The sequence below is a fragment of the Vitis vinifera genome, chromosome 14 (genome assembly GCF_030704535.1).
Source record: "Vitis vinifera cultivar Pinot Noir 40024 chromosome 14, ASM3070453v1".
NCBI classification, from domain to species: domain Eukaryota; kingdom Viridiplantae; phylum Streptophyta; class Magnoliopsida; order Vitales; family Vitaceae; genus Vitis; species Vitis vinifera.
The window spans coordinates 461,719-482,544 of record NC_081818.1 but is presented as its reverse complement, the minus strand read 5'-3'; the positions used below and the strand labels follow the sequence as shown (position 1 = coordinate 482,544).

The 20,826-nt window shown below is 35.8% G+C and overlaps 3 protein-coding genes across 5 annotated transcripts; 2 read left to right on the top strand and 1 right to left on the bottom strand.

The window, feature by feature from the left end:
- The first annotated feature begins 1,427 nt into the window (after nucleotides 1-1,427).
- Nucleotides 1,428-4,354, top strand: LOC100254519 (glucan endo-1,3-beta-glucosidase 12). Its single transcript, XM_019225228.2, has 4 exons — nucleotides 1,428-1,731; nucleotides 1,931-3,394; nucleotides 3,489-3,612; nucleotides 3,731-4,354. The coding sequence occupies exons 1-4, from the start codon at nucleotides 1,662-1,664 to the stop codon at nucleotides 3,918-3,920; spliced, it is 1,848 nt and encodes a 615-aa protein (XP_019080773.1). The 5' UTR covers nucleotides 1,428-1,661; the 3' UTR covers nucleotides 3,921-4,354.
- Nucleotides 4,355-4,737: 383 nt separating this feature from the next.
- LOC100259639 (nuclear envelope-associated protein 2) lies at nucleotides 4,738-9,743 on the bottom strand. The gene is made up of 6 exons (XM_059742477.1): nucleotides 9,469-9,743; nucleotides 8,817-9,134; nucleotides 8,320-8,423; nucleotides 6,384-6,845; nucleotides 6,162-6,263; nucleotides 4,738-5,130 (listed from the first exon to the last, which is right to left on the bottom strand). Exons 2-6 carry the CDS (start codon nucleotides 9,046-9,048, stop codon nucleotides 4,963-4,965), a joined length of 1,068 nt encoding a protein of 355 aa, XP_059598460.1. The 5' UTR covers nucleotides 9,049-9,134; nucleotides 9,469-9,743; the 3' UTR covers nucleotides 4,738-4,962.
- A 6,276-nt stretch (nucleotides 9,744-16,019) lies between these two features.
- On the top strand, nucleotides 16,020-20,710 carry LOC100266622 (pyruvate dehydrogenase (acetyl-transferring) kinase, mitochondrial). Of its 3 annotated transcripts, XR_002031658.1 has the most exons (8): nucleotides 16,020-16,038; nucleotides 16,117-16,367; nucleotides 17,256-17,508; nucleotides 17,672-17,852; nucleotides 18,697-18,844; nucleotides 19,318-19,531; nucleotides 20,149-20,297; nucleotides 20,504-20,710. XR_002031658.1 is itself a non-coding variant. In XM_019224716.2 (7 exons), exons 1-7 carry the CDS (start codon nucleotides 16,035-16,037, stop codon nucleotides 20,205-20,207), a joined length of 1,110 nt encoding a protein of 369 aa, XP_019080261.1. In that variant the 5' UTR covers nucleotides 16,020-16,034; the 3' UTR covers nucleotides 20,208-20,441. The 3 variants fall into 3 exon arrangements, 2 of the variants coding, with proteins under 2 accessions (XP_019080261.1, XP_059598905.1); XM_019224716.2 differs by lacking the exon at nucleotides 20,504-20,710 and having other exon boundaries at nucleotides 20,149-20,441; XM_059742922.1 differs by lacking the exon at nucleotides 20,504-20,710 and having other exon boundaries at nucleotides 19,318-20,441.
- The last annotated feature ends 116 nt before the right edge of the window (nucleotides 20,711-20,826 follow it).

Sequence of the window (20,826 nt, the reverse complement as noted above, 5' to 3'; positions counted from 1 at the left end):
TACTTTCTATCCTCTAGCCAGAAGTATGCATGATGTGTTCCTAAAGAGGTGGATTCACACCTCACTCTGATGTTGTTTTCACTTTTCTGGAGAATTTCCAACTCTACGAATGAAACCTTTAATTTAAGATTCAGCATTAGGAGGACATTAGAACGATAGGTTGAATGTGCCTATATTTTCATTACTGCTTTTTTATCCTTTTTATTGTTTTTTCAGTGTCATCTACCAAGACCCCTTTTTAGATTTTGTTATATCCCTTCTCCCTATCTCTCCCTCCCTTGCTTTCGGCTGAGGCCCAGTCAGACAATGTGCTTTTGATTGCGCCACATGGGATGGGTCCATCCATTTGTATATTTTATCAACTTGTACAGAGAAAGAAGGCGGTGCTGATGATATCAGTTGAAAAAGGTTTAAACAAAAGCCATCAGAAATGGTGATAAAGCCTTTCCTTGTTACTGTTTTACACGTACAAATGCAACTGCACATGATATGTCCACTTCTACAATTGCTCTCTCTCACTCTCTCTCTCTGTATATATATATATATATATATATACTCAGTATGTATTCCCCCTATCTGCAAGACAATCTGTCAAAGCTTGTATGTGAACACTTGCAGACCAGCTGAACTAAAGCAGAAGATGCCTGCTGCCTTGTGACATTGTGTTATGGTATCGAGTTCTGTGCTGTTTGAGTATGAGTGCATGTACTCTTTGTTTATTGACTAGGCCTAGAGAGAAAAAACCAGAAAACTCTATAAATTTCAACCCTAATTCAAACAGATTAACCTAACTCAGAATTTGAGGTGTCTTGGTAAATGGGCTTGATGATTCCCACACAATCTGTTTGGGGTCCTCCCAATTCTAATTCATAATTTAGGGTGTTTTGGGAATGAATTTGATGATACATAGGTATGTGCTTCGGGGCAAATCGGGTGCATCATGACTCATGAGGGTTTGCTGCTTTATGGTACCTATGATTCATGTAGCCTTGGATCCTTGCCTCAGGTGGGTGCCCAGCTGAATGAAATGGGTGCTGGCTTAAAACTTTCTGAATCATCACTCAAATAAAAACAAACAGCCCCTACCAACTAAAGAACAATTACTTTTCTTAGTCCAATGGGGTATTATTGATTGACTCGAGACAAACATGCCAAAAAATTAATGCAGATGTGAAGGAGCATGCAGAGTTTTATTCTTGCTCACCTCACTAGATGTTGTACACTCCCCAAGTAAATGGCCCTGAAAATCTGCAGTTTATCATGATATTCGTATTCTGTTTATATCTGCCAATTTATGGTCAGTATTAATACATGTGAGGTGGACAACCCACTAGCTTATTTATTTTGAAAAGAGAAAGAAGCAGAAAAGCATGGTTGATTCTTTCCAACTGTTGAGAGACACAACACCCATGATCCAGCCCCATCCTTCATGACAAAGTAACCTCTTTTCTTTATCATTAGAACATATTTATCTGTCTTTTACTTTTTCCCCTTTATCTCTTCTCACTTTATCTTCAACACTTTTCCCTCTCCCCCCATCTCTCTTAAGATGTTTTATTCTAATTCTGTGTGTGCAATGCCTTTTAAGGACCTCCCTTGGATGTATCACATTAAAAATCCAGTTGGGTCTCTTCCTAAACCCACAAAACCTTCTCGTTTTAATGGCAGGAGAAGCTTCGAAGTGTCTCCTCTTCTTGCTACTGCTCTCTGTTCTTGCCTTCTACTCTTCAGGTAAGTAACTGACACTAATGTTTTTAATGTTCTGTTTTATGGTTTGGTTTGTTTTCATCTCAAAATAGCTTGATCTAACTGGGATTTTGAGTAACGCTGCATATACATTTAGTTTTCTTCTGATGTTTTCCCTATTGATGGATTGAATTTTATGGACATTGAAGAGCTTAAATCATTATTTTCATTTTGTTCCATGCAGCAACTCTGGTGGGTTTCTCCTATGATGCAAGGAGAAGTAGGGGAGCTTCATCAGCTACTAAAACAGTGTCATTCCTGAAGCAAAACAAGGTCTCAGCATCTCAGATTCGGGTTTTTGTCGCAGATCACAAGGTTTTAAATAGTCTTTTCAACACAGGTGTATCTGTTGATCTTTACTTAAATGAAACAAGAGTTGAGAGTCTGAGAGATTCCACACCTTCATCTATTTCATGGCTCAAAACCCATCTACTGACCTTTCTCCCGCACGTAAACATCCAGAGTGTCATAGCAAGTAGTGTTAGCAGTGAATTACCAGGAAAAAATGAGTTGCCCAGAGTTCTATCCACCTTGATATCAACCCATTCAATCCTCAGTAGTTTTCACCTCAGCAGTGAAGTGAAGGTGACAGTAGCATTCTCCCTGAAATTCTTGGAGAACCTTGATGGAAAACATGAAAGAGACCTGCGCAGGATTTTTCATTTTATCAAGAAAACTAGGTCTTTTGTCATTGTAGAAGCCCGTGTTGATGGAGAATTGAGCATGGGAGATCAGTTTGTTCAGGCAATGATCAAGAGAGCCACCCATGCCAATGCTGTTCTTCCTTGCAGTGATGTTCCCATGATGTTGACAGTCAAGAGCCCTGCTGCTCCTAGCGGGATTGAAGTAGCTGCATTCACCGATAAGATCTCAAAATCTTTAGAGAACAACACACAGATTATAGGTAAGATATCCGGGTTATACGCAGAAGTGTCTGATATGGAAGAATTCAATCAGAAAGAGCTGAAAAGGGAAGAAGAGCAACTGTTTCCTTCTTCCAGAAGAGAACTGCTGAACAACTTCCACCTGAAAACAACTTTACATGATGCTTTCGACCCCCCAACAACAACCTTTCCCACAAACCCAGTCACCATTCCGCTTGATAATCCCACACCGACGATCGTCACTGTCCCATCCACTAGCCCTGTTACAATAACACCACCTAATCCTGATGCCACTCCTGTTACCGTTCCCTCCACCACGCCTATCACCATTCCCCCCACAAATCCGTTGAATTCGCCAGTACCAGTCACCAGTCCAGTTACAACACCCATCACAGTGCCTGGGGCTCAACCAATAACCAACCCAGTAACTACTTATCCAGCCCCATCAGGAAATATTCCTACCACAACACCCTTCACAAGCCCTGTGATGCCTCCAGCAACGCCAAACTCTCCTGCAGCTGTGGGACAGAGCTGGTGTGTGGCAAAGACTGGAGCAATGGAGTCTGCACTCCAGGCAGCATTGGATTATGCGTGTGGGATTGGAGGCGCAGACTGCTCGACGATTCAGCAGGGTGCAAGCTGTTACAATCCAAACACCCTTCAAAGCCATGCCTCATATGCATTCAACAGCTACTATCAGAAGAATCCAACAGCATCCAGCTGTGACTTTGGTGGAACTGCCATGATAGTTAACATCAATCCAAGTAAGAACAGAGGATGCATCTATTGTTTCTTCTATGTTTTGCATGTGTGACTAGTAATATGTTAGCAGGCCTTCCTGAACTAAGTTTTCAACAGGTACAGGATCTTGCGTTTTCCTGTCATCATCGTCATCCTCGTCATCATCATCACCAACACCTTCATTGCCAACAATAACATCACCAACAACAACATCATCATCATCATGGCCAGCAATATCAGGGTAAATAAATGCCTGTTCTCACTTTCTTATACCCAGATAACTTCGGAGAAAATGACCCTCATATTTGTCTGTTTTCCTTTTTTTTTCCTTCTTTCGTTTTTGCTGCCTTTGTTTGCAGCTCTGGTACTCCACCAACAATGCTAAACACAAGCAACCCTGCTTCAGCTACCACAACCGGTTATGGATCTGGAAGCCCTCAAGGTGCTAGCTCTTCAGTATCTGCATCAGCTGCTCACTTGCAACCCTTCATTGGCAACATCATTCTGGTGACATCCTTCATCACCGCAAAAATCACCCTGGACATATAGGTCAATAACTAAACCCAGGCACATGAACGGGTCATACGCTCAGGTTTCAGCTACTGAGGGGAGAGTTCCAGCTTTTTGAGCTGTGTACAGATAGTCCGTCCACCTTTGCAGGAAAAGGAGCAGCTAGTGGTGAGTTCCTCAAGGCTTGATCATAACACCAATATCCTGCTCAAATATTCACTGTCCTGCACTTGCCCGAGATGTAAAGATAATTTCTAGTACAATATCTACATGAATTCGTTTTCTGCATTTCACGATGAGCTACCTTAGAAAACTACAACTTCAGACAGATACATGAGGATTTTCTGATTCCATCTCTTTTAGAGGTTGTACCAATTTGTAGTTCTGGGTACAGTAACTTCCCCTAATCGAACAATCAGCACATAGGGTAGTAGTTTCATAAATCATAATTCAAGTCATCATTGACAGACTAATTTTCTAATGCTGATCACTTCAATGACTCCAGTTTGCATTTGTTTGTCAAAATGCTAATAATTTGATTTTCAGATAAGCTAAATAATCGAGAGATAGTGTAAGTCTACCGCACATGATTAATATTCTAAATAGTCAAAAAGGTCTACCCTAGGATATGACAAATACCAACCAAAAGGTAGACCCTTGTGCATTGGATGCTAATTGCATCAGTAGCCTATTGACGTTAGAAGGGGAGACAGGCTATCATTCGGAACATCTGCAAAGTTTATGATCCGATATTAAGGGATTCCACTAGTAATAATATGCCCTTCCTGTGGATAGTCAAAGTGTTAAAACACCTAACACAAACAGAGAAGTGTATGAAGAATGAACAAATATGATGTAACAAATTGCGTTCTTTAATTGTTTCGCTCTGTATTTTAGGTTCATGACATCTCTCAGAAATGCAATTGTGATTATGGGAACAAAGTGCTTCCCCTCTCTGATGCTACAGAAAAGAAGAGAACCTCTTGAGCTAACATCTTTACAAAATGGCCTGTATTGCTCGGATAAAAATTTAAGATGTGCAGTTCCTCTTATACAATAACAACTAAATAACCTAATAATTTTACCGCTTAGAGAATACCACCAAGATCAACATGGACATAGAAACTACAATCTTGAAACCTGAGCTCTCCCAGAAATTCTGCTTCTCAATACCTGCTGCTTCAACCTGTTGCTTTGTTGCTAATTGATCTCTGAGTTCTTTCAGGGCTTTGTCCCTTCGCTCTCCCATCTATCATGATAAATTAAATGAAGCTAAGTATAAAGCAGGTGAATAGAGTTAAATCAAGTAAAGAATGATGGTGGAATGACAGAAGTAAAGAATTTGATCTATATTTTAATTTGGAAATAATTTGTAAATATTAGCCTGTTGTACATGGTGCACTTGTATCCTACTAGTTTAAGCTTTTAAGTAAATTAGTAGTTTAACCTGGTATCAAAGTTATAGTTAACTAGAAGTCTTGAATTCAAGTCTCTCCTACTGATTATTCCCCCATCTACCTATCTGTAATCTATAACTACTGTCGAGTTATCTCTCCAGGTGAGGATATGGCACTTGTATCCTACTAGTTTAAGCTTTTAAGTAAATTAGTAGTTTAACCTGGTATCAAAGTTATAGTTAACTAGAAGTCTTGAATTCAAGTCTCTCCTACTGATTATTCCCCCATCTACCTATCTGTAATCTATAACTACTGTCGAGTTATCTCTCCAGGTGAGGATATGGGGCTACAAGTGACATATCCTAACAGTTTAAGCTTTTAGCTTTAACAGTCAAGTTTCTGAAAGTGTGAAGTTTAAGTTCTTCAAACTAAAAAGTAATTAAATAGATCTAACTAAGAATATTTGTGGTTGCAATTATTTCAAGGGAAAGTGTTGCACTAAATAGACCTAATTAATAGCATTTATGGTTGCAATTATTTCAAGAGAGAAATATTGCAGTTTTCATGATCAGGAGCTACTTGCATGCAATAACGGTGAGGACCATTAAGCTGATCAGGACCTGAACTAGTTTTCAGCCATGACGATTTTGGATGAATAGAAGTATAGAACACAATGGGACCATTTCTTTACAATATGGGTGTGGACCATCTACTTGATGGAAATTAAATGTTGCACAGACAGGCATCTAATCAATTTCCATACAAAAGATTACGATTTTAATACAAAATGAGAAGAATGAACCTGCACAGGAGTGAAAATTCTCCTTGCAGAAATTAGTCACAAGCTAGTATATATAAAAGGAGTAAAGAAATATAACATTACCCTCTGGAGCTTTCGTGTTTGAGCACGAGCTTCCTGGAGACAGAACTCCAATTTTAGTACTCTCTTTTTCAGTTCCTGATCAGCTCTACGATGCTTCTCTAACTGTTCCACAAACAGATTACAGTTCATAAATACACGAATAATGGCACACCTTAATTGAAGAAATGCAGCACTGGAAGGTGAATAAAAGTAAAATATGGAAGCAACTGATGACAAATGTACCTGTGATTCCATTTCCTTAGTTTTGAGCTTCCAGTGAGCAGACATAATCCTGATTTCATCTTTCAGTTTGGCTATTTCATCATCTTTAGCAATTAAAAGCTTATTAATCTTCTCAAAATTCTTTGGAGAAACCTCATCTAATATTTTCCTCAGTTCACAATCCCTGTTTGCTCCAGCTTTGGCAACAGCTTGCATAATGTCATGCTCAATTCTCAAAACTTCATCTTTCAATTGTTTTTGAGAATATTCCCTAGCTTGAAGATCCTTCTGCAGATTATCTAATTGCTCTCCCAGCCTATTTACACGATCCCCGTGCTCTTTTAATGAAATATTCTTCTCATCTAGTTCCTTTATCAGTGCCAAACACTGAAGCTGTGCTGATTGAGCTGATGCAGCACTTGCATCAGCAGTAGCTTGAGTGAATGAAAGCTGTGATCTAAGACCATCCAACTCCTGGAGGTACTGTGTCCCATTAAAAACTAAGAATCAGAATAACAGAAGTGGCAACACAATGAGAAAGGACACAGCTTGATCCAGCTAGATTTATGTGGGGAACAACTATAATCTAAAGATGGTTATCTAGCAAAGCAATAGCAAATATAAAAGTAAATCATAAATAAATGAAATACTTCAGATCCATCCTCTGAAACTAAACTATCCAATTGGCAGCTATAGCTAAGACTTGTAAGTACAAGCTGTTTAACTGGTGTACATTTCTTCAAGTTGTTGCCACTTTTTTTTATAGGAAGCGATTTTCTGATTTTGATTATGATAAAAGAACATGCATATCTATAAAGCAGGCTAATGTTGTAAATGCAAAAAATGTTTTTGTGGTAGCAACAAGGATGGGTTATCCACAAATCAACATGTTTTTTCATTCCACAATAAAATACCAAATCATGTGTACTTTCTCTTGAAGCTACTGCATATTCCACCTAGGGATAAAAAAAAACACAACTGCTTGGACGGTGAAAGCTTGATGGTATATATAGGGAGTCCTTGTTGCAAATAATCATCCCTTGAATGATATGGCCTGCTTAGTATTGACAAAATAATACAGATTTCAACTCCTATCATCCACTACTTTTCTAGAAGAAACTTGATTGCATAGTCAACATTCTCAAATATTTACTCACTAGCAATATTCTAAAATCAAATCTGTATTGTTAGATTTAGAATGCACTGCACATAAACAAATACAATAAACAAACAAACATAATGTATGTTTATATGCACACATACCTAAAAACTTTTTATACCAATTAATTTTCATTCAATCTTTTGCCTTATAAAAGCCCACTTGTACAAGCCACAAAGCTTTCTTTTATTAAGCATGACATATATACAACATGAATTGAAGTTATTCCCTCTGTTAATCTAGTAAATTATTCCTAAGGATATGGGTTGAAACCATTTCCACAACCCCCATTTTTTTTACCTTTTTCTTTCTATGGAATAATTTATTGTGCAACAAAGAAGGGCAAAAAAATTATTTTAAGAAAACAAATGAAACAACAATAGTTTGACTGGGTTAAAAACTCAACATACAGATCCAAATGGTTTGATCTATGAATATATGGCATTTTAATCACTTCCTCAAGGACTTCAACTATGTTTCATGCATACAGACAAAACGCTTGTTGAAACATTCAAACAACACACCAAAACACTTGGATATTTTTCAACTCCCCACATTGAAGAAATACAAAAGAAAGGGACAAAAGTACCCAAAAGAATGACTATCAAATCAGTAAATAGTGGGTTTAAAAACCCATTAAAGAACTAGCTGAACTCAAGCAAAATTGTTACCAACCCTAGTTATTGAATTAAATGTTAGCGCCCATTCCAATCACATTCAATTAACTTCAAGCTATCTACCAGAAGTAATATAGAAGATCAAGAAACCATAGGATCAAGGAGTTGGGATTCGTGGGACCTTCTCAGTAGTCATAGCAGATGCCTGCAATTGTCCATTTCTTTCTTCTAAGCTTTTCTGCAATCTGCCTATTTCCTCTTCCATGCTCTTGGCCTTCGTCTCCGCTACCTGTGGGAACCCAAAATTGATTAAATTCTAATAATCAACCCGAAGGTCGTAAGAAAACTGCAGAAAGTAGAGGAAAATAATTAATTTTTCGATCTCATGCTTTTCAGGAAACGAAAATCTCCCTTCCACTGTGCAAAATGGTTATCCTTGTCGATTCCTTGAGGTCCTAAGAAATTAGACAAAAATGAAAAACAAAAAATAAAAATTTCAAATTCTTTACTTTTCTTATGTTTTCTCAGCTACCAAGCACCTGAGGAGGTCCCACACAAAAAAGGACTCAATTATCGAACAAGACCAAAAAGAACAATGAATGGTTCCAAGATTCAACTGAACACAAACCTTTCAAAACAAAACAAAACAAAACAAAAGGCACCGAATTACAAAATCACATGCCTTTCTATTTAGGGTTTCTTTAGCAAAGGACTGTTCTTGCGAAGCGAGACGGCCTCGCACCTCCTTCAACTCCGCCGCCAACGACACCACGTTTTTCCTAAAGCTCTGCTTCTTCTCATTCAGATCCTTCAACAACGGATCGATATCCCGAACCGAAGACGACGACGACGACGTTAACGCCGAAGACGACGACGACGACGCCGCTGATGATTTCTCCGAAACCGACATCTCACTCACGAGAATATAGTCATAAAAATTCTTAACAACTATGTGAATACACTGAATCAAGCCCAGAGCCTGAGAGGTCGGCACGCCTGCATGTGAAAACGGTAGCTGCGCATTTAATTTGAATCATCTAGATGCACGAAAAAAGCAAAAAACGGTAACTTTCTTTCTACTGTAAAGGTTTGACAATTTTCAAAATCGGGAAATCCAAACTTGAAGTTGATGTAAATCCAAGTTAAGTAACTCCCCATCGTATTTTCTATGGAAAAAAAAAATGATTTCCCAAGAAAATCCCCCTATTTTTTCTGGCAAACAACACTCCAACCCCACACGCCTCAAAAAATCTCAAAAAAATTATTAATTAATTAATTAATCAGAACCAACAGAAATAGAGAGAGAGAGAGAGTTCAAGAAGAAGATTACCACCGTCTCTTCAGAGAGAAAAAACTCTGGGAGTCACAGTCGATTCGCATTCAGAAGAAAACGAGTTCGTGGCTCTCGTCACGTGGCTATTTCAGCTTCAACGGCTCAACTCCTGAAGCCAGATTCCTACCCTGGGCTCGCCCGCAGCCGATTCAGAGGATTAATTTTTCCATTTTCTTTTCTTTTTAATTTATTGGGATTTTTCCGGTAATCAAGCGACATGTCTGAAGCCTAAATGGAATTGAGGTTCGGGGTCTCCGAGCCTCGGGTTCAATAAATGCCAAATCCCGAACCTACAGTTTGGTTTGACCTTAACCTGAGCGCGCCAAATCCAAAATTTTCATCTGGCTGCGCTCAGGATCACCCACGTGGAAGCATGTTCCGACCGTTGATAGGGACTGGGGTCCACCAACGTGATGTGTGGTCTGGATCGGCCTCCGGCTCGTGCTTATAGATAAAAATTAAAGTATTGGTACGTTCACATGAAAAATCATATCGTCATATGATATGGTTTGGTACATTAAATATTTAGAATAATTAAAGACGTTGACATGAAGTGGGAATGCTAGGTTCTTATAATATGGTTCTCAATCAATACATCAATAATGTTTTTCAAGTTTATATTAAACTCATATATTTGGTACGTCCACCATAATTCACTTATTTTTCTTATATTAAAAATACTTAATATTTCTATAATACTTTGATAAGAAGCTTTCTAAGCAATAATGTCAGGTAATTCATTATATTTTTCATTTATTATTATATTTGAATTACTTTCTATAACAACTGAATTGATTTACCATTTGCATATGATATTATAATTCATCTTTTATTTTTATTTAGCTTTTATTATGTCATTTCAAATGTTTCCAACATCGATATTGAAGATTTTTTTGTCTATCATAACATGTGATATTCACTTTTTGAAATATGTAAAATTAGACATCAACCTAAATAGTTTCTTGTTTTTCACTTCAATTGATGGTTGAATTTAAAGCAAAAATTATCATTTTAAAATCTTACTATGATTCACCAATTTTTTACAAAATTCAATTTTGTCGTTATTTCTATATTAAGTTATTTTTTATGCTTGCTATCAGGAGAGTTCAAATTTTTTTAAAATTTAATAAGGTTATGTTCGACTTAAAATTTTCAAGAGAAAATACAAATGAAAGAACATAAGAAATGAAAAAGTAAAAAAAAAAAAAAAGATTTATAATTAATAAATTATTTTAAACTCATTCCTTTGTTTTAAACTTTCGATATTACTTGTTTTTATATTATTATTATTTTTTTTGTTTCTAGAGGTATACAAAAGAAGTGTATTCAAGTGTACATTTAATGATTTTTGTATTAACACTTAATGGATATTCAAAGATCATATCATATCACCAAAAACACTTGGTCAAGGAATACTAATTAATTTTTTTATAAAATGCTTTCCATAAAAGTTTAAAGAGAAATAATAAACGAAATCCAAATGATGAAAATAATGAAGGATATGTGTATTCATGCCCATAATGGAGAGGAATTTGCTAAAATTAATATTTCCATAAATTAAGAAGATTCAAATATTAATAAAATTTTATTTTCTTAATTTTAAGAAATAATATATTCATTATTCCTTTTTTACATGATTCAAATTTTTTTATTCTTAAATTATCAAACTCTTCAAAACTTGTCATTCAAAAGAAGAACAAACTAAAAATGTTTTTTATGGAATTAAAAAGAGTCATGCTCCTTCCTTATGATAAAGTTATAGTTTGAGGGTAATTGCCATATTAGGTCCTAAGAAAAAAAAATTATTCTAAGCTTTTATTTGTTTAACCTGGTATGTTTGATTCATCAATATCATGAAATACAATAAGGATATTGTTTTTTTATGATGTCGGATTATAAGAAAAAGAATCCTCCTCCACCACCAAGGCCATCTCCATCAACTTCATTTTCATCACCCAGTGGACCTTCCATCTTTGTATTATATGATTCCATATCCACTGGCACGATTACCACCACAAAAATGTCCATGATAGTGAAAGAAGAGAAACAGCCTCAGAGTGGTGGAGAGGGAAGGCCATGACTCATCATATTTGACCCAAATATTTCCAGCTCTCCTATGTATAATGTACGTAGTCTTACTCACCATTTTTTTCTTTTTAAATATCATACATGTATCTAAATACTCTGTTAAAGAATAATCTATTAAAACACGATTCGATATAAATCTTTAGAATTAAAGTTTTCGTAACATTTTCAAAAAAATTGATCCCCGCAACCATGAACTCTATATATCAAATGCATAAAAATTATCTTATTTATGTGTATATTGATACGAGTACTATTTGTTTCTACTTAAATTTTATTTATTTATTTACATCTTCAATTTTATTTTTTTATTTTTTATTTTTGCATCATAATACTATTTTTTATGCTACCATGGTTCAATTATATTTCAAACATTTTGGGTATGGTACCACGTTCTTACTCAAGCTTTTTTTAAAAAAAATAAAAAATAAAAACCCCCTCAATTTTTGACGGGTTTTACACTTTGCTCCCTCACGTTCAAAACCCGATATTTTACCCCTTAAACTTATTAACATCAACATTTTGTCCTCAGTTACAACCCTTTTATAAAATTATAAAAGAGATTAATCTTCTTAGTATTTTGGTTTGAACACTAAATATGAAATTGAAAAATACCAACTTTCAATTAATAGTTCTAAAATAAAATTTTTAAATACTTATAGTAATTATTTGTTTCAATTTTTTATTTTAAAAGAAATGTTTGCATGATTATTTGTTATTTTCGAATGCAGCTGCGAAGTGTAACAACTTCGAACTTAGGTAATATATGTTTTTCTTTGTATTTTAATATTTTATTTACTTAATAAACTATTTATTAACTTTTTAATAAATTTAGAGGGTAAAATATTACATTTTAATAAATTTAAGAATCAAAACATTGAATTTTGAATATGAGTTGATGAAGTATAAAACATGCCATGTAACCTTAAATAACAAATACTTAGTTGATTGATAATCTTCTTTAAACATTGGGTAGGAGGTCAATAAATAAGAAAATATAGTTAGAACACATTTTTCTAATTTTCCTTGAATAAATTGAGAATAATGAATATAAATAAATGATGAAGCAAAAGATGGAATAACATTTTTTTACGTTGTTAAGCCATCAAATTATATAAAAAATATTATTTAATTTAGTAATAATGAAACAACAGCTGTCACCTGGCAAAAGAGAGAACCTCCACAAGAAGACAAGTAGATAACTCACTTAGAATGATTTTTTTTTTTTCATTTTTCTAATATTTTATTAATTTGCTGGGAAGAAAAGAAGGCGACTTAAGCAACCATTGAATAGAGAGGATAAGACTTAAGAGATTAGTTTGTAATATTTGACTTCTAGGAGAAGGATGACGGATGAATCAATCACATGTATTTCCTCAGTCCAAATTTCACCTTCGTCAAAAGGCATCAATCACTCAAACAACCACAAATCCAACTGATAGGCTCCATTCGGTGCCTATCCAACTTTTAATTTAAGCTATTTAAAATATATGATGATGAAATTTAATCTGTTAAAGGATTGCGAAAGGTGAATCTCTACAACCAAAGAAGGTAAATTGGTGTTGTTTGAATAATTTTAAAAACAATTCCAATGTATACTTATCTAATTTTAGACTTGTTCACAATTTTATTTATTTATTTTTTTTTTTTGTGATGTCTCATATTGGATAGGGGAAAATATTCCTGACGCTATATATGTAGAGACTCCTCTTAATCAAATAGACGTGTTTTAAAGCCATGAGGGCCCCTTGGGTCCAAAGCGGACAATATTTACACGGTTGAGTGCGGGTTATTACAAATGGTATTAGAACCGATCCCCGACCCCTGTGTGAGGGTTTGTTTGGCTCTCCAATCCCATGGGACACAATGAGGACATTGTGTCTGCATGGGGGGCTCGGATATGGGAGAATGTTCTTGGCGCTATATATGTAGAGACTCCTCTTCACCAAGTAGACGCGTTTTAAAACCATGAGAGCCCCCTTTGACCCAAAACGAACAATATCTACATGGCTGGGAGCGGGTCGTTACAAATGGTATTAGAGCCGATCCCCGACCCCGGTGTGGGGATTTATTTGACCCCGTAATCCCATGGGACACAACAAGGACGTTGTGTCTGTATGAGGGGGTGTTTGTAATGTCCCATATTGGGTATGGGAGAATGTTCTTGGCGCTGTAAAGGCTCTTCTTCACCAAGTAGACGTGTTTTAAAGCCGTGAGGGCCCCCTTGGGCCCAAAGTGGACAATATCTACATGATTGGGTGCGGGTCGTTACATTTTCAATCGTTTTTTCAATACAAATTAGACATTACACATAACTATGAATGCAATAACACTCTTCAATACGATTCAAATCGGTTTTTCAATAAACTCAAATTTCCATTTCTACAAAATATCTCTACCAATAATAAGTACAAAAAATTTCTAAAATAACTTAACAAGAAAACATATATATATATATATATATATATATATATATATATATATATATATATATATATATATATATATATATATATCATCCCATTGTTCTTTTATTTAACTTAAAATCATGAGCATTAAATAAGCAAAATAAGGCTGAAAATAAATCAAAGAGAAGAGAGAAAGAGAGCAACTGTGACATCAAAATTTACGTGGAAAACTTCTGAAAAGATAAAAAAAAATTAAAGGCCTACAACAGATAAAAAATGTGCAGTATGAAAAATAAACATTGAATACAAGATTTCACTTGACTCAAACCTACTAATCCTTCTTGTACCACTTGATTAGTACCTTTCACTTTCAGGTACACAACTTTTTCTTATGAAACACACTTAGAGTCTACACCAAGCTCAATCTTGACTTCTTCTTGAATTCACACAAGAAGAAAATGAGTTTTTACCCAAACTCAATAGTTTCAAAATTAAGAGATGAATGAAGAAAGGAATCGACACATTTGTTTTCTAAAAAAAAAATCCATTAAAAACAATTTGGAAAACAATTAGAAAGTTTGATTTTTCTTTATAATCAAACACCCCAAAATTAGGAAAGGAAAAAAGAACTAAAAAGGGATAACTATTGCGACTTTGATATTCTCTTTACAAAACAGGAAACAATTTTAGGGTTTTTAAATGAAAAAAAACCCTTCATCCAACCAATGAAATATCATCAGCAAAATGCAACTTGGATTGGTCCAACTTAAAGTTGGATCGATCTTGGAACATAACATTTGAATACTTAGTAAAAAATGCTTTCCAAGTCTTCATAACTTTTTTAAAAAATATTTCAAGAAAAATAATATTCACGAAATCTAGTTAATTCAATTCAATCAAACTACAGTCTCAACTACAAAATGTTGATCTAATTGACAAATTCAACTACTTGATTTTCATTAGGTAAATAATTCGAAGAAGGATTTAGAAAAACCAAGTTAGTAGACACTTAAAAATTTTGTTTAAAATAGTCAACGTCGCTGTCATATAATATAAATATGTGAAATTAATATGAAAATAAATTAGATTAAAGTATATAAAAAATATATAAAATAATATGATTAATAACTATCAAAGTACTAAAAATAGAATATTAGGTGACTCTACCAATGGGAAATTCAATCAATAGATTCATTAAAACCGAAATTGATTTTTGATAATTAAATATTATCAATTTATTAAAAAATTTCCCTCCATGAAGATATTGATTATTTTTCTCAATAATTTATTTTAAAAATGTTTAATTAAAAAGCAGTGAACTTCACTGTGCGGTGTCTATGAAGAAGAACCTGCTTATCGGAGACCAGATGGTGACTGTTGTGGGTTTGGGGGAGAGGGAAAAAACAGCCAAGGAAGAAGAAGACGAGAAGGAAGAGAGAGGGGGGAGGCGGCATTGTCTTGGTTCCTTGTGTGGGGTTGCAGATAGAAAGGAAAGGAGAGAAGGGAGGGAGTGGTTATTGGGGTTTCAGAGCAAAGGAGAGAGACGCTCTGCTTCTGGTTGTGGGTATGATATAATCTGTCTGGGTGTGTATGATAAAGCACTAACTGAAAAGAGGAAAATAAAAACAAAGAAGGAATGGGAGAAAGTGAAAGGACGACAGAGCAAAGGGTGTCATGTCACAGGGAGAAAGAGAGAGAGAGAGAGAGAGAGAGACTGGTGCTGGAAGAGGGAGAGACAGAGACGATGTGAGACGATGTGGGCATAGTGAACGTTTGATACTACAGTGGTAAGAAATTAAAGAGCGGGGAGGGTAGACAAATTTTGGTTATTTAATAGAAGAAAAAATAGGTGATAGAATAAAAAGTTAGAAAATAAATAAATAAATAAATAAATAGATGGAACAAAAAATAGAATAGAAAAATAAATTTAAAAGAGTATAAAATAAGAAAGAAAAACTAAGCAGAAAAAGTACATTTTCTCATTAAGAAATTGAAATTGCCGATGTGGCATATACACATCATCTCAGTATTTCCTCGTTTAGCAACAGGGTGGCCCAAGCTCCAAGCTTTATGTGTCAGTGCACGTCTCCCTAATCCCGATATAGTTGCACGTTTTTCGCTGTATTTATCTCATTCTATTTCTATTCTGTAGCCATGGCAGCTAAGAAAGCGTTGGCGTCATTCCCCAAAGTTTTGCTTGATGAAGTGGAGAAATGGGGTGGGAGGAAGCAGACTGGGGTGAGCTTGAGGTACATGACCAAGTTTGGTTCTCAACCTACAAGCAGAAACTTGGTCTTTTCTGCTCAATTCCTCCACAAGGAACTTCCAATTAGGATTGCCAGGAGAACCCTTGAGCTCCAGAGCTTGCCCTTTGGCTTGTCCCAGAAGCCTGCTGTCCTCAAGGTACTCCCCACTTTTGTTGATCTCATTTTCTCCAACCGTCTCTTAATGGGTAATCGTTAATCAAATTTCGTGGGGGTTTTTTTTTTTGTCCATTCTGGGTTCCTGAAATGGGGTCCTAGAGTTCTTGTGGTTTCTTGGTGATTTGGCAAATGGGTTTAGTTTCCTGTCTGATTTTTGTGGTGGGTTTGTTTTAATTTCTGCAGTCTATAAAATTCATCAAAACAACCAGAAACATCATACCTCTACCGAATTTGGTTATATAGTGTTTAATTACTTTCATTGGATTGTTATAGCAGATACAGATGTGGAATTATTTTGTAGAGTTTTATTTGGGTTTTGATTCATTAGAGTCGTGCCGTCTTGGCCTTGGGGTTTTTGCATTTGGAATTCAACATTTACCTTGTTTCATGCTTGTGGGTTTTGACTAAAATGCTATTTTATTTGTTTAATTTGGGTGCATTGTCCTTTTTATTTTTATTTTTGTGAAAACCTTATCTAGAATCTGTACAGATTCCGTTTATAGAAGCAATCCATTTCCTTTATAGGTGGTTTAATCAGCAGAATAAATAGATTGAGAATGATCAGTCTGACTTGTCTGGAGCCGTGGTATTGATCTTTGCTTATAGGTGGTTCAATCATTGTTATTCTCAACTGTTACTGCATACTCTTAAAGATTCTACATATACAAATAAGGCCATATTACATTTTCCTGTTCTAAGGCATCTGATATTTTCTCAGAAATGTTTTGTTGACGTTAACCAAAGAGTTGTTTTGCTGCTAAATTTGTTGTAACTTGGTCAATTTGATCACTATTTTTTTATGCTGTGAATTTGCTGCAAATTTTGAGGTTGTAAATACAAGTGTGCCATTCTTTTTCTCGATTGTTAGGTTCGAGACTGGTATTTGGAGTCATTCCATGACATCCGATCCTTTCCTGAGGTCAAGGATACTAATGATGAGTTGGGTTTTACGAACATGATCAAGATGATTAAAGTGAGGCATAACAATGTGGTCCCTATGATGGCTTTGGGTGTTCAACAGCTGAAGAACGACATTTATCCAAAAGCTCGAAAGCTTGATGAGATCCATCAGTTTCTGGATAGGTTTTACATGTCAAGAATTGGAATTCGTATGCTTATTGGTTAGTTTTTCATTTACTTTCACCATCTTATTTTCTCCCCTTAATCCAGTTTCAATATGCAAGTCTATACTTATTCCCTTCTCTTTATGCTACTGGTAAAGTTTTGGGAATATTTTTGTTCCACCTGCATTGATCCAATGTTTCATTCTTGGGTGGAACTCAGGGCAGCATGTGGCGCTGCATGATCACAATCCACAACCTGATTGTGTAGGCTGTATACATACTAAGGTGTCCCCTATGGATGTTGCACGGAATGCCAGTGAGGATGCCCGTGCTATTTGTTTACGAGAGTATGGGAGTGCTCCTGATGTTAACATATATGGGGACCAATGTTTTACTTTCCCGTAAGCTCTATGTCTTTCATTTTCATTTCATGGGCAACCTTTTTACCTCTCCAATTCATCTTCTTATTCCAGTTCTTTGGATCAATCTCATGGCTTACCTCCCAAGTTTACTAGTTCTAGATTCAATCTATCAATTGCTAAAGCTCTGCTACTGGAAACGTAGGAGCTTTCTAATCATTGTGCCTTCACTGCTTAACGTAGGAAAACATCCATTGATATAGAAAGTTGAGTAGCTTTTACCAAATGAGATCTTGTCAACAAAGAACTGAGAAAATAAATTCATCCGTTATTATTGATGTTTGGCTAAAGCAGCAGCATGTTAGAACATTCTGGTGTAAAGTACTACCAAAACCAGACTTTCCCACTGAGCTTGATGGCATCTTCTCTTATTAGTTTCATCCAGTTCGTTATCAGTCTATCTCCCCATTTTTGGTACTTTGATTTGGACCAACTTGTGTCTGCTTCTTGATGCAGTGATCGGGCTGCCTTGAACAGTGTTTGAACCTGTAGCAGTCAAGACATAAAGCTAAAAAAAGCCTAGCTTAGAATTTAACCAGAAGTCATCTCTAACTTCTGCCAAAATCTGACCCAACTCCCATGACATCACATTATAGTCTAGAGCAAAGCCCTCAGTCTTTATACCACCCTTTGTTGTGGATTGGATTTGTTGGATGCTGGCTGTTCAATCTTGCAGGATGATGGACTATGTAAATATAGTTTTCTCTTTGTGTTTGATTGTGAACATCCATTTAATCTTCATTGAAGTCATGATTTTGTTTGATTTCACAAGGGAACTAACATTTTCAGTTTTTGTTTCATGGTCTCTTGTTTTACTTTATTACAGTTATGTTCCAACACACTTGCACCAGATGGTATTTGAGCTGGTTAAGAATTCCTTGCGTGCTGTCCAAGAGCGGTTCATGGACTCAGATGACATTGCACCTCCAGTTCGAATCATTGTTGCAGATGGACTAGAGGATGTTACAATTAAGGTATGTGCTTCACTGTCATCGAGTGGACAAATTCTTTAGTCTTGTGAAGCATTCATAATGTTCTTGAGTGGTGTGTTGTGTATGATCATTCTTCGTCATCATCTGACCAATGGTTTGATGTTGGCTATCAACCTAAGTATCCCGACACCCATGTGCATATTAAAAATGCTAGCTATCTTCTTTACCCAAGTGCTTGGAATTGAGATTGGACAATTTTGATTTCATAGCATATGTTCTATATTGGAAAATGTAAAAGTGAATGATCAGTGTACATTACAAATGAAATGGAAGTAATTTCTTGGAATCCTGAAGTGGCCCTATTTAAGTAAGTGTTAAGGAGAAAAAATTAGGATGATTCTGTTTCATGTGGTTGCTGAACTTCTTCTTGATTCGTCTACTACATCTGGTAAATGCGTTTGCCGCTTGGTTAACCAATCGATTGTGTGTGTGTGTGTGTGTTTTCGAAACTCTAGATCTCAGATGAAGGGGGTGGCATCCCAAGAAGTGGCCTTCCCAAAATTTTTACGTATCTTTACAGTACTGCAAGAAATCCATTAGATGAGAACTTAGACCTTGCATCAGCTGATAGAGTGACAATGGCTGGATATGGATGTGGGCTTCCAATAAGCCGTCTATATGCTCGGTATTTTGGAGGAGATCTGCAAATTATTTCCATGGAAGGATATGGTGAGTTCAACATCTTATCTGTTAGAGTAAATCCAACAAGCTTTCTCCCTGCTGATAAAATCCAAAAACTTCTAGATTCATTTCTGGAATAAAATTAAGCTCATTCTCCTCCTATAACCTGAATTTCTGAACAAATGCACTGGTTAATACATTTACTTGCTACCTGAATCATTTTTTCTTCCCTATTGTTTCAGCCACATTACCAAGTCAACTTATCATTTATTCTCTCAATCATTTAACTATTTGAGCTGTTAACACTTGTAACTAAACCTTCTTGCTTCACTTAAAGTTCTTTGCTGGTTTATTGAAAAAAGGGCAAGGAGGAAATCGGGTGGTTCATGGGTCAGAGTTGTTTGTTGCAAGGATTAAAGCATGTGTCCCAACAAAAACACTTGTGAAACACCTGATTCTGGGTTTATTTTATTTTAAATAGCATTTTCAGAAAGTTTATTTTGTTTTTGTGTTGGATAGAGGATACTTTTATGCTTTCAAGAAACCACATCATTTCAAGTTTTGCTGATATGCACGGTTCCTAGTGACAACTCCCAATTCCATCTGACTGAGCTTTACCAACCAAATTTGTGCCTAACATTTGAACTCATGATCTGCATATACAGGGACTGATGCTTACCTTCATTTGTCACGCCTGGGAGACTCAGAGGAGCCCCTGCCATAGTTGGGGTGCCCCAAGTCTGTTCCTCAGACAGCATATACTAGGAGTCAAGAAATATGATGCCAAGACTTGTACATTCTGAATAGAGAAAATGTATGACACTCAAATTCTCATAACCCTTCACTTTGATAGTCTTTCTCATCAATTTTCTTTGTCATATGGTGACGGGTAAATGATATCAAACCTTACCCATTTGTGCAAAGAGCACAGTTTTGAAGTAATATTTCCTTCTAGTCACTTTACATGTTCAGTTTCTTTCAGTATATAGTAAGGGCCTAATGGGTGGGTTTTTCTCATAGGCTGAGGTCATGACATGAACAATCCAGGCTATTTCATGGTCTCCAAGAGAACCAAGATTGAATATTCTTCACCCAAAAGCCTAGCTCATGCATATCCGGACCTGTAACCTTATTTGTTTGTTTGCTTCTTTTGTTTGTTTTGGTGGCGGTGGTGGTAGTGTTTATTAAATTTGAGGTTGAAAATAATATAGAGTGGCTCGTTGCTTTGCTAAATCTATTTGGTATGTCTTGGTACAACAATATTGCTCTTAAATTCTTAACTTCAAAGGATGGGGTCATTGATTATTAACTCTTTAGAACGAATTTGTGGAATGATACAAATT

Coding starts and splice junctions, on each gene's coding strand:
- LOC100254519 (XM_019225228.2), top strand. CDS start 1,662: ATGGCAGGAGAAGCTTCGAAGTGTCTCCTCTTCTTGCTACTGCTCTCT. Junction 1,732..1,930: donor TCTTGCCTTCTACTCTTCAG/GTAAGTAACTGA, acceptor TGTTCCATGCAG/CAACTCTGGTGGGTTTCTCC. Junction 3,613..3,730: donor TCATGGCCAGCAATATCAGG/GTAAATAAATGC, acceptor CTTTGTTTGCAG/CTCTGGTACTCCACCAACAA.
- LOC100259639 (XM_059742477.1), bottom strand. CDS start 9,048: ATGTCGGTTTCGGAGAAATCATCAGCGGCGTCGTCGTCGTCGTCTTCG. Junction 6,264..6,383: donor CTAAGGAAATGGAATCACAG/GTACATTTGTCA, acceptor TTTGTGGAACAG/TTAGAGAAGCATCGTAGAGC. Junction 5,131..6,161: donor AAACACGAAAGCTCCAGAGG/GTAATGTTATAT, acceptor TTATCATGATAG/ATGGGAGAGCGAAGGGACAA.
- LOC100266622 (XM_059742922.1), top strand. Junction 17,853..18,696: donor GACCAATGTTTTACTTTCCC/GTAAGCTCTATG, acceptor ACTTTATTACAG/TTATGTTCCAACACACTTGC. Junction 18,845..19,317: donor TAGAGGATGTTACAATTAAG/GTATGTGCTTCA, acceptor TCGAAACTCTAG/ATCTCAGATGAAGGGGGTGG.